General features: G+C 36.7%; 1 protein-coding gene across 2 annotated transcripts; it reads left to right on the top strand.

Moving 5' to 3' along the window:
- The first annotated feature begins 2,485 nt into the window (after window positions 1–2,485).
- LOC128221284 (uncharacterized) lies at window positions 2,486–5,333 on the top strand. Of its 2 annotated transcripts, XM_052929841.1 has the most exons (3): window positions 2,486–3,158; window positions 3,364–3,786; window positions 4,217–5,333. In XM_052929841.1, exons 1-3 carry the CDS (start codon window positions 3,149–3,151, stop codon window positions 4,444–4,446), a joined length of 663 nt encoding a protein of 220 aa, XP_052785801.1. In that variant the 5' UTR covers window positions 2,486–3,148; the 3' UTR covers window positions 4,447–5,333. The 2 variants fall into 2 exon arrangements, with proteins under 2 accessions (XP_052785801.1, XP_052785802.1); XM_052929842.1 differs by having other exon boundaries at window positions 3,364–4,349.
- The last annotated feature ends 11,221 nt before the right edge of the window (window positions 5,334–16,554 follow it).

Raw genomic sequence — 16,554 nt, 5'->3', positions numbered from 1 at the left:
TATAACATTTTCTACTATCTTGCAACAAGTAAATTTAAATTTGTGTGTTTATTCATTTTTATCACTTACTGTTTAACTTATTGCTTTATCAGTATGACATAAATAGATCCATGTACTTGAAATATGGACTTTCAATAGATTTGTTGTCATAAAAACTGCAGGTCTGATGCAACAGGGTCATCCAAGGTGTCATAAAACAGATGTGGGTGTTATTTAAGACAAATATATGCATGGAACAAAATGGAGTACATTTTAAAGTGATAGTTTACTTTGCATGATGATTTCATATTTCAGGTCATACTTGGACACATGAAGCAGTGCTGCTACTGATTGATTTATTCGGCAAAAATAAGGATAAATTTGCATCTTCCTGCTTCAAACAAAAAGACATCTGGCAATGCATTTCTGAAAAAATGAAAGACAGTGGGCACATTGTTGATGGCGTTCAGTGTAACGAGAAATTTCGTTCCCTGAAGTATAGGTAACAATGTCTACATTTTTTGTATATGTTAAATGTATTTTGGTTTTGTGCATTTATTCATGTATTGTTATGCTTGAGAAAAACCTTCACTTTCACATCAAATACTTATTGTCCGGTGGGTACTTTTTATTTTTTATAAACAAATGCTATATACAATAATGAAACATGCAGTTCTGTTGATTTATAACACAACTTATCAATTATTCAATTACATTATTGTGTATGCTGTAAACATGACACATTTTGTGTACAATAAACATATCTTTCTATTCAACTGTGTGTTTTCCTGCACTGTGATTGAGTTCATGGTAATGAATTGATTGATACTAATATATTTCATTAAAAAAACATTTTAATTCTTTATTTCTATTCTTAATTTTGATTCATTTCAGACATAAGGTGATTACTGACAGTAATGCCAAGAGTGGGCATGTTACTAATCTCATGATATGGAACTTTTATAATGGTATATCTTTTACCTTACCTGAGTGCAAAGTACTTGCGCTCAGATAATTGTTTTCGGCTTGTGTAAATTGTGTTGTTCTTACGAAATGTCTTTCATTATTTCAGTTATGTTAATTGGACATTAGTTTATAACATTCAGCATACACCTCCTTTGTATTCATTAATACATTTACCCTGAACATGTTTTTTATGATCAAATAATGTGATGGTATTTTAAGTAACATCCTCCTTGAATTATTATTGCTTTAATGAAAAATTATTCATTCATAACATCGAAAGAAGTGTATTAAAACTTTATATAAACATTGTTTCATTCAGAACGGTGTCCCCCCAAAAGGCAGCTATTTACAGCTACACCAATAAGGCCGCAGAATGAAGAACACAATGAACAATCAACTCCCGGTGACCAAACACCTCACACACGAAAACGCCGACGTGTTCAACAGGAGCCACCTGAATGGTTTCAGGCTTTTAGGGCTGAGCAGAATGAGAGGATGGACCGGTTAGAAGCAGCCAACAACTCCCTGATAAAAATTGCACAGGAACGAAATGACATTTTAAAAACCCTTGTAAATCATTTAACGAAGAATAAGTAAAGTAAAATTGATTGTTTGAAGATTATGGAGAGCTATACTGTACTTCTCACCTGGTTATTTTGTGGCAACTAGCAATTCTATCATACATCTTAAACTTCCTGATGTATTGCATTGAAACTGTATACAATGCTTCCCAACCATCATACAAACTAAAATAAGCAAGTAAGCTAAATCTATCATGCATTTAAGGCATATTATGGACCTCTGTCTTTTGAATTAGATGATATTGTTATTATATTAGGGAAAGTTTGGATTTTCCCTTATAAGTCTAATACCTTCATTCAATTCTATTCACAAAATCACGTATTAGGGCAGGCTGGGATACTTATAACTTCTATACCCTTCATTCAATTTATTTGTAAACTTCACACAGTTATTCAAGACCATCCCGCCTTAATACAAGTTATGGCACCTGATTGACTTGGGAACTTATGTTCAAGCTTATTGCAGGTTGAAGTTTGAGGGCCATTTTAATCCTTAATACCAACTTATGGCCCTTTTTGTGTTAAAATGTCTTGCATCATTGTTTGGGCGGTCTAGTGTGAAGGCAGCTCAAAGCAACCTTATGGCTCAAATAATTTTCGGTAGATTTCACATGTACTGACCAAAATTGGTATAAAGGAAGAGTTTAATGAGACTTCATGGGATTGCATCTGAGGTCCCTTGGATCGAGATCAAGGACAAAGGTAATATCTGTAGAACAATGGTTGGTATTGAATAACTTAAGTAAGGGTCGACATATTGAAAGCCAACTTAGTATACATTAAGAGTTTATCGAGACCTTTCATAAGATTTTGTTTATTGCTTATGACAAGCACATCTATTATTATTGTATTCACATCTCAGTCAGAGGGGCGTAGTCGAGCCCCTTGTCTTACGACAGCTCTTGCTTTATAAATGTAATACTTGAAAATGTAAAACAAATATTAACAGTTATGAAAAATGTGTTGTAACAATCTTGTCTCATGCTTTATAAATTTTTGTAAATGTTTTCTTTGGAAATGTTCTCTTTTGAAAAACATTGATGAGCCAGTATCATATAAAATAATTCATTCTCTAATTCAACTTTTATATTACATAAACTGAAACCATTCTCAAAATCCTTTATGTTATGACTCTTTAAAGCCACCTCAACTCTTATGTTAAACAATGCTTTTAAAATAATTAATACATTATACAATGCTTTTAAAAAATTCATTAACTATGTTCAGTATCTGTGCATGAACCAAGTTCATTGATAATGATAATTATTTTGCTCAAATACACCTTATCCTATTGATTTTAATTAATAAGAAGGCTGGCAAATTATTGACATATGCATTTTTTATATTTTCTTAAGATGTTTTGAAGTGAAATGAGTTGATGCTGAGGTTGAGATTAGAGTTCTGTTTGTGTCCTTAGACAAGAACTGTTCTCATGTTTGTGTTAATTGCTGATAGTTAATGTAAAATACTATAGGCAGTTTCTCTTATGTCTGCAGTTGAACTTGCGTCCACCTGTTACATACGTAAATGAGCTCCATGATAATGGCGGAACGATGACTCTTTGGCTATTACCATTATTCTTAAATGTGTTCCAACAATTAAAGACTTCTGGTTTGGTCTGAATGTTAAAAGGTAGCAAATAAGGTTATTTTGCATGATGAATTAATTTCATAAGGTGTTAATAAGGCTTTAATATTGTCATCTGTTAAAGAAAAAAAATGGTATTTTACTGTAAGCAGATTCATGGGATAAACAAATACATTGCTTCATTTTAAAAATGTTGCATTCCATATTCTCCTATCATACATTGACAAATTTGTCTGAATTCTAATTTCAGTTGAAAGCACACAAGCGAGTTGGTCTAAAGCATCAACAAAATTACTCATCGCAGAAATGGTCCAATACAAAGAAAAATTAAATGCTGGTGCTATGAAAAAGAAAACTGTCATGAACATGATCTGTCAAAAACTTCATCAGAATAACTACCTGTTCACAGAAGACCAAGTCACTGGAAGATGGAAAACTCTTGTCCGAGCCTACAAAGCAGTTAAGGATGGACAAAACAAAAGTGGGTCGGGCAGAAAAACGTACCAGTACGAGCAAGAACTGGATGAATATTTCCAAGGTGATCCAATTGTGAAACCACTTGCCATTGCCACTAGTGGTTCATCCAGTACAGATAAGAGAGCAATGGAAGAAGAGTCAGATGAAATTGAAACAGTGGAATCACAGCCTAAACGTAAAAGGAATTCAGCATCAGGTGAACTAGTTTCTGTTCTGAAAACATGCATGGCAAGCCAGGATGAAAAACAGAAGAAAGAAATGGAAAGACGTGAAAAGATGTACGAACAAAACCTTGATGTCTAAACTGATAGAAGCCATAACCCCCCAAAAAGACTAGGATATGAAAATAAATGCTGTATTTATGCCAAGTTAATACTAGTTGGTACATAGTGAGAATTTAACAAAAAATTTAGGAGTTGATTTTACCATTATTTTTACAAAAAAAACATCCATCTGTCATTCCATCCGCCAGTTTTAAAATTGTTTAGCATGATTAAAAATTATACAAAATTTTGCAATTGAACTGATCACAGTATCCATGCTGAAAAGTCCAACCAATGGAGAAATGTTTTTCCATCCTTCGAATAGTTCAGCTAAATATGAATGATTTGTTCTTTTATTTTCAGAGAATCATGGATTTCTCGACTTGCCAGTTACAATTATTGAGAAAATATTTAGCTTTATACCACAAAAGGATTGGTGGAAAACTCTAAGATTTGTTTGTAAATCTTTTGAAGAAGTTGATTTCATAATATTATCTGTGTTACTGTTAAGGAAGGTGATTTCCCTTCACAGTCTTTTACTGAGCTTAAGAAGTTGCAAGAGCTTAAAGTCATTTTTGAATGTTGTAGTTTGACTGGGTCTGAATTTCTAGAAAACGTTGAGAAACATTCTTCTTTGAAAACACTGCAACTGGTAGGCAATATGTTTACCTATACTGACATGATGCATTTGTGTTATGAACTACAGTTCATGAATATTACATGCTTGATAGTTGAATCTAGTATTCAGAGCATAACACCAGCTTGTCTGGAGTATGTTATAGAAAACATACCCTCACTGAAGTCAATATCACTGCCATTAGTTTGTGGGTACCATAACCAGCTCAGTGAAGTAATTGAGAAATTTGTTTTGGACATCAGGTTCTAGATGCAGTTAAGCCAGTCTGCCTCAGTAAACCAAGAAGTGCTTATTTACAGAATTAGGTTTGTTGCTACTGCTAGCCCATTAGCTTGCTGAAAGCTGTGAGAAGGACAGGTGTTTTTTTCCCATGCAATGAAAGTTACATTGTTTCTTTTTTGTTCTTATATGTTGCAAAAAGACATTTATTTGCCACAGAGTTGAGAATTTATTTTTCAGACTCAAATTTTGTATGTTGCCTATGAAACTTTGAAAAAAGCTCGACATGTTACCTTTGATATTTTCAGTAGGTTTAGTTTGGCTATATAATGTTGTTAAATAACATTGATGCATTTTCTTCATCACAAGCAGTGAATTGTTTTGAAAAGCCATTTTTGTTTTTGACAAGCCACTGTTTTAATGTCGATAGGAGGAAAACATATGGAGGCTTGGTGCAAATAGCATAATACTAGGTCGGGTTCAGATCTGTGTTGAACAAAAATGTTAGATCAGAAGCCATGTACTTCAAAGAATAATGTAAAATGTACATGATTAAGATCTGTGTCGGACAAGTCTAGTCAGAAATCAGTCGGTTATATTGTTTTAAATTGATCACAAGGCTTAATTGCTCTTAACTATGCTTTGGGTGGACCACAGACTTGTGTTCTCCTTTGGGGCCATTTCGTTGTTTATTATTGTTCATTAGTCACCGGTAATTGAAAAGGTGAACGAGAAACTTAATATTCCTGGTCTCTTAAGTATACTTTTATGTTTATAGGTTGACGTGATATATTTTGCTTCGGGGTAGGAATTTACTTGGGTACGATTTCTCTCTTTTAAACGTAACTTCGGTAATATAATAATTTATCGTCAAGATTTCCTTACAGTGTTGCTGCAATCCCAAGTACACATGCTGTAACGGTTCTATCTGTATTATCGTTCGTCTCTTCTTCATCATCAAACAGCTCTAGGGCCGCTGCACAAAGAACTGCGGCCTTGCATTTTCCATTGACAGCCATTTTTGTTCTGTACCGAGGCATTCCATTCGGCTTGGCTTGGACAGCACAGTTGGTATAGTAACGGACAGCCGAATGGAATGCACCCTAGATTTATGTAACATCTTGCCATTCAGCACCGGTTTCCCGTTTAGTCGGTGGTTCCCATGTTTACACGGTGATCCTTAGCTATGTGCATTTAACGTATGTAATAGTGATTTATACTTCCTATTGTGACATGTGGGTGATCTATATATACCTGGGCATTTCCTGTGTTGGTGGCACGGTGTTTTCTTGCCCATATGTAAGTGGAGCTGATAGTTTGTTTGTATCATTGGCTGTTTAGCTACTGTCAAGTTTGAGCACGGACTACTATCAGTCTCAGATGGAATGGGTAAATCTCTCCAAAGCCTTTCGCAAATGCAGTATTTATAGCACATCAATATAATAAATTGACATCAAACCTGAAATGATTTCATTTTCAAAAATACGCAATAACTAAAATGTTATTCTCTAAAAAAAATCCTGCATAATAATTATAGTTCAAAAAAAAATAAAAATATTTTCATGTACTTTTTTGTTTTTAAGATCAAGATACCTGTACCACACTTTTCACCTTGGGATCTCCAGCATCTGAGAGAAAACAACATCGAACTTGTGTGGAACAAGTTTATTGGAGAAGCAGCTAGCCATTATTTTACCAGAACCTCCGAGGATAATTCAACTTACAGTAAAATTGAGCAAAGCTTGTATGCCAAGTATCCTTGCATAAAACAGGAGGCAGGGACATTCCCATGGGTAAGTGTGAAGTAAGATACCGGTACTGTTAAATTCAGATACAAAATAAAACATGTAGATCTCAAAGGAGGTGTCAACTGTGCTTACATCACTTAAGACGATGTAACCATAAAATGTTATGGTCAGATTGCTATATGGTTTATGTTATACAGCTTTTGGGTGTATACTATGTTTTTGACATTGATTACCCAAGACCTAATGCCATGTTTCTGGGCTTTCTTCAACAGTTCATTGTTAATGAACTTTTTCTGAGAGAAACATCTAGGAAAATGACCATAGCCTTGATGGACATTATGTTCACCAGAGAACAGCTGGCTAAGTCTAGTGCCAAGGGGTCAAAGAAGGCACACAATGCCAAAACTGACACTTTGAAATTGCCATTCACAGCAGCTCTTGCCATTAAACAGTTTGTCTTGAATCAGTTCAGGAGGTGTGATGGGACCCCATGTTTGGAAGATTCTGTTTTTAATGACCTTATAAATAGCAAGTGTGCCACTGAGAAAAGGTCCTTAAATAAAAACAAATCACTTAAAACAAAATTTTACAGTGTACATACAATGGTCGGCAAATTGCGTCGCCTGTTACGTGACCAAATACATGTAAATGTGTTGAGTGTATATATTTATTTGCTGTTTAATATTATGTTTTATGTTATGCATTGAATTAACTTGAGATTTAACTGGTTACTGCGAGCTTGCACAAGCTTGCGCCAGCCTTTGCAAGCTTTCCAGTTTAATGAATCACAGTTTGCAAGCCTAATAAGCCGCAAGCTTGCACAAGCTTTTTTGATAAGTCGCAAGCTTGCCACAGAGTTCAAATTCTGAGCTTGCAGAAATCTTGCCACAAGCTTGCAGTTTTGGTTTGGGCAAGGAGGCCACAAGGAATCCGGTTGTAGTTTTTGAAACCAGTCTTCATCTGATTCCGTACGCCACATATCAATGTCTACGACTGGTGTTTGCCAAAAAGGGGTTTTACAAACAAAATGCACTTACAGTGTTGACAAGAAAGAAATTTTTACAGAAGTTGAAGACTTATCGAGAATTCTCCCTTTTTACATGAAGGGTTCAGATTCTTGCCCAGCACACTGCAAGACACATAGTTATTACGCACAGGTGCATGAGGAGATGACAGTAACAGGCCTTCCATGGTTTGACTTTGTTATGTGGACTGGTGCTAAACAGAACAATTTATGTGTCCAGCAAATTAACTCTCATGCCACCTTTGTTTCTGACATGTTGAGAAAACTGAAAGGATTTTACAATAACTTCATAAAAACATCAGCATAAATTTGAATTGTCCGAATCTTGTTGTTAAGGTCGATGAACTTCAATCATGTTAAAATAGACTTCTATGAATAATTCACACATGGGCAGTTGGTAAAGAGATACATCAAGTATCACGTTTTGAACATGCCAAGAGCAAAAAGAACAGACAGTGTGTGTAACAGGTTTCAAAAGGCGTTGGCACACCAACAATAGTAAAATGATCAATGTTGGTGAACAGCTGGATCGATGGAGATCAATCTATATTCTAGGTGCAATTTCTGAGGAAGATGACATAACTGAAGAAGAGTTTATATCTGCTTCTTTATTTGATGTCACTTGGAACCTTTTAGCATTCACCCCACGAGATGAAGTAAGCATATATGTAAGATTAGGTCAGCTGCTGGACAGTAATTTACATGTCTTTCGACTGACGGATGCGCATTTGGTTGTTGACAAGGAAACGGCTCCTGCTCTTCGACAATTTCCTTATTGACAAGAAAGATGCGCATGCGCAGTTCAATTCACCACGGCTTGACTTTAAAAGGCGGCCCTTGCGCTTTCCATTTATTCTTTGTTGGGATATATTACTACCATGGCGACTAATGACTTCGCCGAATACCAGGACAAAATGGAGGCACAATTTGAAGGCCTGAAAAGTTTTACAATGAGGACGCTGGGGGAAATAAAATGTGAAGTGAATGCAATGGGTAACAGAATTGCTGTATTGGAGGAGATAATCGCAGCAGTGACGGACAAGGAATTGCTGGCGATTTGTAAAACTGTAGTGACACTGGAGAAGGATTTAAAAGAGCTAAGGGAAAAAGTAATGGTAGATACACCGCTCTCAGCAAAAAAAATATATTTGAGCCTACCAGTACTAAGAGGACGCGGGTAGAAGAACCAGAAACGGTGCCGGTCTTTCTTGATGACATTCATAGCGGCGAGTTGAGGCAGCAGATAGAACCTTTTTGCTTTCACCCATCGGAATTTATTCTTTTATTGTAGGTGATTTAAACGCAAAATGCACACATGTATATTATCATATGATTTTATATTGTCGTATATTATATTGACAGAAATAAATAGATGATGATGATGATGATGATGATGTTGTTGCTGATTATGATGTTGTTGCTGATTATGATGTTGTTGTTGATGATGATGATGATGATGATGATGATGATGATGATGATGATGATGTTGTTGTTGATGATGTTGTTGCTGATAATGATGTTGTTGATGATGATGATGATGATGATGATGATAATGATGTTGTTGTTTTTGTTGTTGTTGTTGGGTAATGGTAGTGGTGATGATGATGATGATGATGATGATGATGATGATGATGATGATGATGATGATGATGATGATGATGATGATGTTGTTGCTGATTATGATGTTGTTGTTGATGATGATGATGATGACGACGACGACGACGACGATGATGATGATGATAAGATGATGATGATGATGATGATGATGATGATGATGATGATGATGATGATGATGATGACGATGTTGTTGCTGATAACGATGCTGTTGATGATGATGATGATGATGTTGTTGTTTTGTTGTTGTTGTTGGGTAATGGTGGTGGTGGTGGTGGTGATGATGATGATGATGATGATGATGATGATGATGATGATGTTTTTGTTGTTGTTGTTGGGTGATGATGATGATGATGATGATGATGATGATGATGATCATTATCAAAGGATGTCTTGAGACCCTCCTTAAGTGGTATCCAGAAAGAATGTGCAGGTCATGTGGTTCTGATCTAGAGATGACCTTGAAAATACAGGCAACTGAATCATTACTGACATGTTTAGCTCACCTGAGCACGACGTACCTTCACATGACAAACAACCGGCAAAACCAAGATATGCCTGACAAACTATGGAAGATAAGGCCTATGATGACAAAAGCATGGTGAAATTCAAAGGTTGTTTGAGGTTTCGCCAGAACCTTTCATCAAAAGCCCTGGCCATAAAGCCCTGGCAGAGACCCCCACTGGCTACCTCCACCGCTTCCAAATCAGGGAGATAAGAAGAAATGCAGCGGAAAGGGCTGTAACTCATCTAAGATTATTTAATGTGCGTGTATTCATAGACGAATTCTATTCAAAACCCGACTTGTTTACATCCCTGTTGAATGTTGGCAATTAAGCTTGTGGGACCGTACGTTCCAACCAGAAAGGACTGTCACAACAACTACTCACGAAAAACGTTCAACTTGCCAAGCATGACTTACTTGTGGCCCAAAAGGACAATGTTAATGGCTTGCTGCTGACAAGACACCAAGGCAGTAATGGTGTTATCTTCCTTCCATGATCCAGATGCTGTTAGGGCCGTTATGCGCAAATCAGGGAATTCACAGCAGCAGCGTGTGCGGGTCCTGAAGGCAATCGAGGATTATCAGGGCCATATGAAAGGGTTGGATCGATTCTATCAGATGATGGGGTGGCCATATGAAAGGGTTGGATCGATTCTTCTATCAGATGATGGGGTGGCCATATGAAAGGGTTGGATCGATTCTATCAGATGATGGGGTGGCCATATGAAAGGGTTGGATCGATTCTATCAGATGATGGGGTGGCCATATGAAAGGGTTGGATCGATTCTATGAGATGATGGGGTGGCCATATGAAAGGGTTGGATCGATTCTATCAGATGATGGGGTGGCCATATGAAAGGGTTGCATCGATTCCATCAGATGATGGGGTATAATACATGCCCAACAACCAATCACGCAGTGGTGGTGTCGTCTATTCCACCACAGGCAGATGTCAGCTGCCCACAATGCTTACATAACTGCAATCCTGAGGTCATCCAGCAGGAGGTGGCCCCAGTTCCAGAACTTTGTTTAAGGAACCTGCAGAGGACCTGATAGGAAACTACAAGGCATCTTGTGCTACTCCATTGTCAAACATTGAGAACTTGTCATCCACTCCTCGAGCACAACATGACATTCAGTCGAAAATTATACAGAAAGAAAAAGTAATGCATGGAATGTTGCTCAAGGGCAGCCATCAGTGTTCATGTGCAAGCTACACAGAATGGATGCTTGACATGCAATGTGCCTGTGTGTAAGAACTGTGTGGCCAAACACCTTCAACAAGTCAAAAGCCTGTAATAGTGCTGATATATATATTAATATATAATATATTCAGATAAAGAGACATCTAACTGATGTTTTACAGAAATGTTTATACAGATTTATTAATTTCAATATGAAGCATAAAAAAAGTTCTGAATTTCAAAATTAACAATACTTTTATATATATATTTATATAAATATATATATATATATATCATATATATATATATATTCATGAGATTTTCTTACTTTGCATGAATCATGAAAAATACTGTTCATAGACAATCAGATACATCAAATCAAATCAAATACATTCAATTTATCTAAACTGACTTCAATATATAAAACATTCAGAAGAAAAAAAGTTTATAGTTGATATAAATAACATTTTTTGGACATAGAAGTAGCTATGTAACGTGCTAGGATATTCCATTTATTTGGTTGGTTTAGTTTACTGTTTAGTGGTTACGACACGCATTAATTTTGCTTTGTGGTCTCGACACTGCCAGATTTATTTTACCTGCTATGTTATCGGTAAGGTAAGCCCTTGCAAAAACCATCGTTCAGGGGTTTTCCCTATTGAACTAGGCGTTTGACGAGAATGTCTGCCAAACTAGCGAGTGCTCATTGATCTCGTTCGCCTTGCAAACAAAGATGGTGGAATGTTAAACAAACCAGTGAAGTTGAATGGTTTGATAAAGCCAAATAAAGGTGAAATGGAATTGATCAAATTAAAACAAACAGAAATGACAGTCGTGAGAAAGGCACTAAATTTCGAGCTGAAAACAACCTCGGGGACAAACCTTGGCCAAATGACCATGTTGCTATGGGGAGGCCACATTGATAAAGTTGCTCTACCAAAGTCCCACCTGCTAAATAACCTCTACACAAAAACATTCAAATCTAAAACGATCATTTCCACAACTCAGGAGAAAACATTTGAACCACAGTGATTGATGTTCTTTTTCCCACATTTTGTGGTGATGTCAGCCTGTGTTCTCACAGAGCTTTAATTTGCCAAGGTTGTCCGGGCATTCCATGTATCCAGGGTGTTATACATTTCCTGGTATTCAATGTGAATTGCTTCCACTGATTTCATGTAATACCAAATTTCTACATTATGATCAATTTCGTTTAAATATTGTCATTTTCACTTCAGGAGATGAAGCGGTCATCAAGGACCAGGCCTCCTGCTAAGAAGAAGGCCTGGTCAGGCCAGCCTTTGACGTTGGCATCTCACCACACATTGCCCAACCCGGAAACAGAGGCTGTATCCATTCAGGAATAACATGATCATCTCACACCTCTAACAACAGGATCACAGGCCCCTCCAACCCAGTCTCAGGCACAGGTCACCCAGACAACACCCGCAATGCCAGAATTGATGCAGATGCCACCCAATGGTGTTCAACCACAGCCCTCCGCATCTAACAATATCTCCAGCGATGACGATCGGACGAGGATCCAATGGATGGAGCAGTGGAAGCCCACCTTAACAGCCTTCTGCCCCAGGGTAATCTGCAACCCATCAGCACCCTGATAATTTCCCAAATTAAACCGTCCATAGCCAACAAAATCTGGCGAAATATATATATTGACTTTACCCTGTTACTCCCCTCTGCTCAAAATTCTAACAAATTCGTGATACAGATGGACAAAAACGCCCAGTTATGCATCATTCCCACGACCCTAATAATTACCGCCGACCCTAACACTTTTTATTTCGATATTTTTTCGCGAATAAACATTTTCGCCATTTTTTCGAAAATCCGCCGAAAATCCGATCGTAAACGTGCGCCGACAACGATATTTCTATTCCGCGCCTATTTAGTATTACCGTTCGGGTTACCTCCCTTGATACAAGATGGCGGCGTGTGTCGGTTCTTCAAATGTGATCGCAATTAAACTATTAAAATGCGATCACCACGGCGAGCGCCAGCTCATGAAAGCAGTCCAAAATGTTTGCACGTCTGATCAAATATTCCCAGGACACATGGTGCTGTAGATGTAAAACGTGTTGTCATAAAATACAAAGTTTCTATGAAAATGTCTCCTGCTTAAGAAATGGTAACAAAGTATGGCACCAGACACCTGACGACAATCATAGTGGGGGGTGACAGTGGCCAAATGACCATAAGTCTTCACAAAATGTGAACATTATGCGATGAAAATTAGAACAAGAGACATTGTCACAGCCAGATCAGCCACAATAATGGTTGATCAAAAGACAAAATACATTGTACCGCAGAAAGTCCTGAATACATATTTGAGCGCAAATGCACTGGATGTTGAAGTGGAAGAACATTTTACAGTGACTGTTAATGATGATCTTATGGAAACTCTCATCAATGCAACACCAGACATTGCTGAAACATCATTTTTCTTGTAATAGTTTCCGGTCATAGCTGGCAGCTGCCAAAATTGAAGACATTCTTCTAAACAAGAAACTGTTTCAGGATATATAAAAAAAAATGTCCACAAGATTTCAAACTTCAACTCTAGAGTCATTTCATAGTGTAATTAATAAATTTGTGCCAAAACAAGACAGCATTTTCTTTTTATGGACAAATGTGTCGCCAGTACCTGGCAGCTCTACATTTCAATGAAAATGTGCAAAGAGGTAAAAAAAGTCAAAAAACGGAAAGTTTAACCTGAAGATAATTTCCCAAAATATAAGGATGACTTTTCAGTCAAGTGATGTGTGTGATGAAATGACCTTTGGTTATGTAAAGGAACTTCTCGACGTGTGTATGGAAATATGTGGTGAAAAAAACAAGATGTCAACTCCAGCCAGCCTTCCCTCACATCAGGAAAGAGAAAGCCCACCAAGGTTGAGGTTACAAGATAATATAAGGATGACTTTTCAGTCAAGTGATGTGAGTGATGTGACCTATGGTTATGTAAAGGAACTTCTCGACGTGTGTATGGAAATATGTGGTGAAAAAAACAAGATGTCAACTCCAGCCAGCCTTCCCTCACATCAGGAAAGAGAAAGCCCACCAAGGTTGAGGTTACAAGATAATATAAGGATGACTTTTCAGTCAAGTGATGTGAGTGATGTGACCTATGGTTATGTAAAGGAACTTCTCGATGTGTGTATGGAAATATGTGGTGAAAAAAACAAGATGTCAACCCCAGCCAGCCTTCCCTCACATCAGGAAAGAGAAAGCCCACCAAGGTTGAGGTTACAAGATGTTTAGGCTCCAAAAGCAAAATGTTAAAATATTATGTCGGTGAATAAAGAAACAACATGGATTGTGACTGTTTGTATATGATAAAAAGATTTGTCAACAATTTGGAGTTTTTTACTTTTTTTTAATTAGTATCATTTGTGTCATAATTGAGTATTATTTCCTGTGAAAGTTGTAGTTACTGTATCTATTAGCATACTACATGCATATATAAATCTAATGAATATGTCATTAGAATCTGATGAATCTTACAGCAGCGTACCTAGAGTTAAGCAAATACTTGAGCATGTACTACTGAAAAAATAACTGAAAAATAACAAACGTTATAATTGCGAAATTTGATGTAAAAACCCAAACCTTACCCGGGTAAGGGACATAAGGTTTACATGGACAACTATTAAAGCTCACCTAAGCTCTTTGATGAGTTAGAGAGTAGCGAGACTTATGCATGTGGTAATCTTCAGGTCAACAGAGTAGGTGTGCCCTTGGCAGTAAAAAACAAGAGGAAACGTAAAGAAGGTGAAGTAGTGTTTACGAGAAGGGACTATCTTTTAGCAATGCGCTCTTAAGACAATCAAATTCAAGGATAATTTACCTGAACAGGTAAAAAAAAGTATGTTGTTAAAAATGTCGTATTTTGAAAGAGCAATATAAGATAATACAAAAACATATAAAAGTTTTATGGCTATATCTCTATTATGTCAAGAGTTATGTCTTCCTTACCATTCATGATAAAATGCTCAGAAATCCATGTTATTTATTCAGCACAGCACTGATATGTCATATTAGGCATTAATTACATAGCTGTCTAACTATGTACAATAAAGACAAGCGAGCTGTTACAATGCTAACTAACTTTCAAGAGGCAAACATGGCCCTGTTGGTAAAGAGGGATTACCGTAACAGTGACAATGTTATGAAACCTAAGTGTATTCTTGATTAGGCCTAAAAAAAAAATACATTTGGTTCGGGTTACCCAACCCTACCTACTGAAAAGGCGCCGACCCTACCGTTTTTATAGTCAGTTTGAAAAAAAAAATGAAAAAATGAAAAACTAAAAAAAAAAAAAAAAAAAAATCATTTTTTTTTTAATTGCTTTTTAATGTAGTTTAAACCTTAAATTCTTATACAGAAGATAACTTTAACACCATTCTCCAATGATAAAAATGATATTCTTATATAAAGCCTAATAAAAAAAATAAATAAAAAAAAATAGAAAGCCTACCTACCCTACCTATTTTTGAAAAGGATGTAACCCTAACCAAACAATTTTTTTTTTTAGGCCTTACTGTAAACATATGGGAGGTGTCGATCTGATAGATCACTACAACAGTCTTACCAGGAAATCTAAGAAAAGGTGGAGGAAGATGTTTTTTTACCTGATGAATATGACTGAAGTGAACTCCTACATTTTGTATCGGAAGTTTGCAGAAGTCGAAAAAAGGTGTGCGGATCACAAGGGGTTCCGCTCTTCACTGGCGTGAACATTGTTGGAGGAAGCTGGGGATGTAGCTTGTAGGCAAGTGAATAGAGGATGGCCAGTGCTGAGTGAAATCCAAACCAGAATGGCAACAAGATACTTCCCAGGGTATATTCCGTCAAAAGAGAGAGTAAATTGGGCGAGGCCTCTACGGGACTGTGTTGTTTGCAACCCGAAGAAAAAAGATTGTGCAGACACCAAGCAAGTGCAAACTTCATACTGGCATCCTGAGTGCATGGTTGTGTTGCCCCTTGTTTGAGAAACTATCACACCAAGAATAACTTAAAACAGTAAAAGTGAAAAGACATATGGCAGTTATGAGTAAAAAACAACCAAGTTCACAAATGAACGAAATATCATAATAACACTTTAATAGAATTTTTGTTGTCTAACAGCGTTTTAAAAGTAATTTTTGCCTTCACAAGGATTATATTTGGAATTGAGGACTTGCAGATATAAAAAAATAAACAAGAGCACCGCGGAGTGGGTGCCAACGCTCGTCTGAGTTATGAGGTAAGGTTAAAGTTTTTGGACGACGACGACGACGCAGACGCAGACGCAGACGCAGACGACGCCGACGACGCCAAGGCTATCACAATAACTCGACTTTTTTTCTTCGAAAAACAGACGAGCTAAAAACAGAATTGTTGATCTGATTTTTTCTTACTCACCTTAACCTTTGCCGTAAAGTCATTTTAAAATGTCCATTTAGTTACATTTCTGGTAGATTATATTGTCATATATACATATAAAGATTTATTTTTTCTAACACCATGTTAGTTTATTTCAGTGTTGTGAAGATACAGCTGTTCTGCTTAACATAGACGTCCTCAGTAATTTTGCTTCAGGAAATGATCTCAAAATTGAAAAATATGCGGTTTACGTGATCTATTTAAATTAGACATATTGGTATCTAAAGTCTTGTCAATGCACAAGTACCCTAAACTTATAACTTGAATATTTCTAAATATTTTTTCAAACTCATTACAGTTCCTTTAACTTAAGTAGGTAACAATGTAT

The sequence above is a fragment of the Mya arenaria genome, chromosome 2 (genome assembly GCF_026914265.1).
Source record: "Mya arenaria isolate MELC-2E11 chromosome 2, ASM2691426v1".
NCBI classification, from domain to species: Eukaryota; Metazoa; Mollusca; class Bivalvia; order Myida; family Myidae; genus Mya; species Mya arenaria.
The sequence above is the reverse complement of the archived record's forward strand: the minus strand, read 5'-3'. Positions and strand labels throughout refer to the sequence as shown.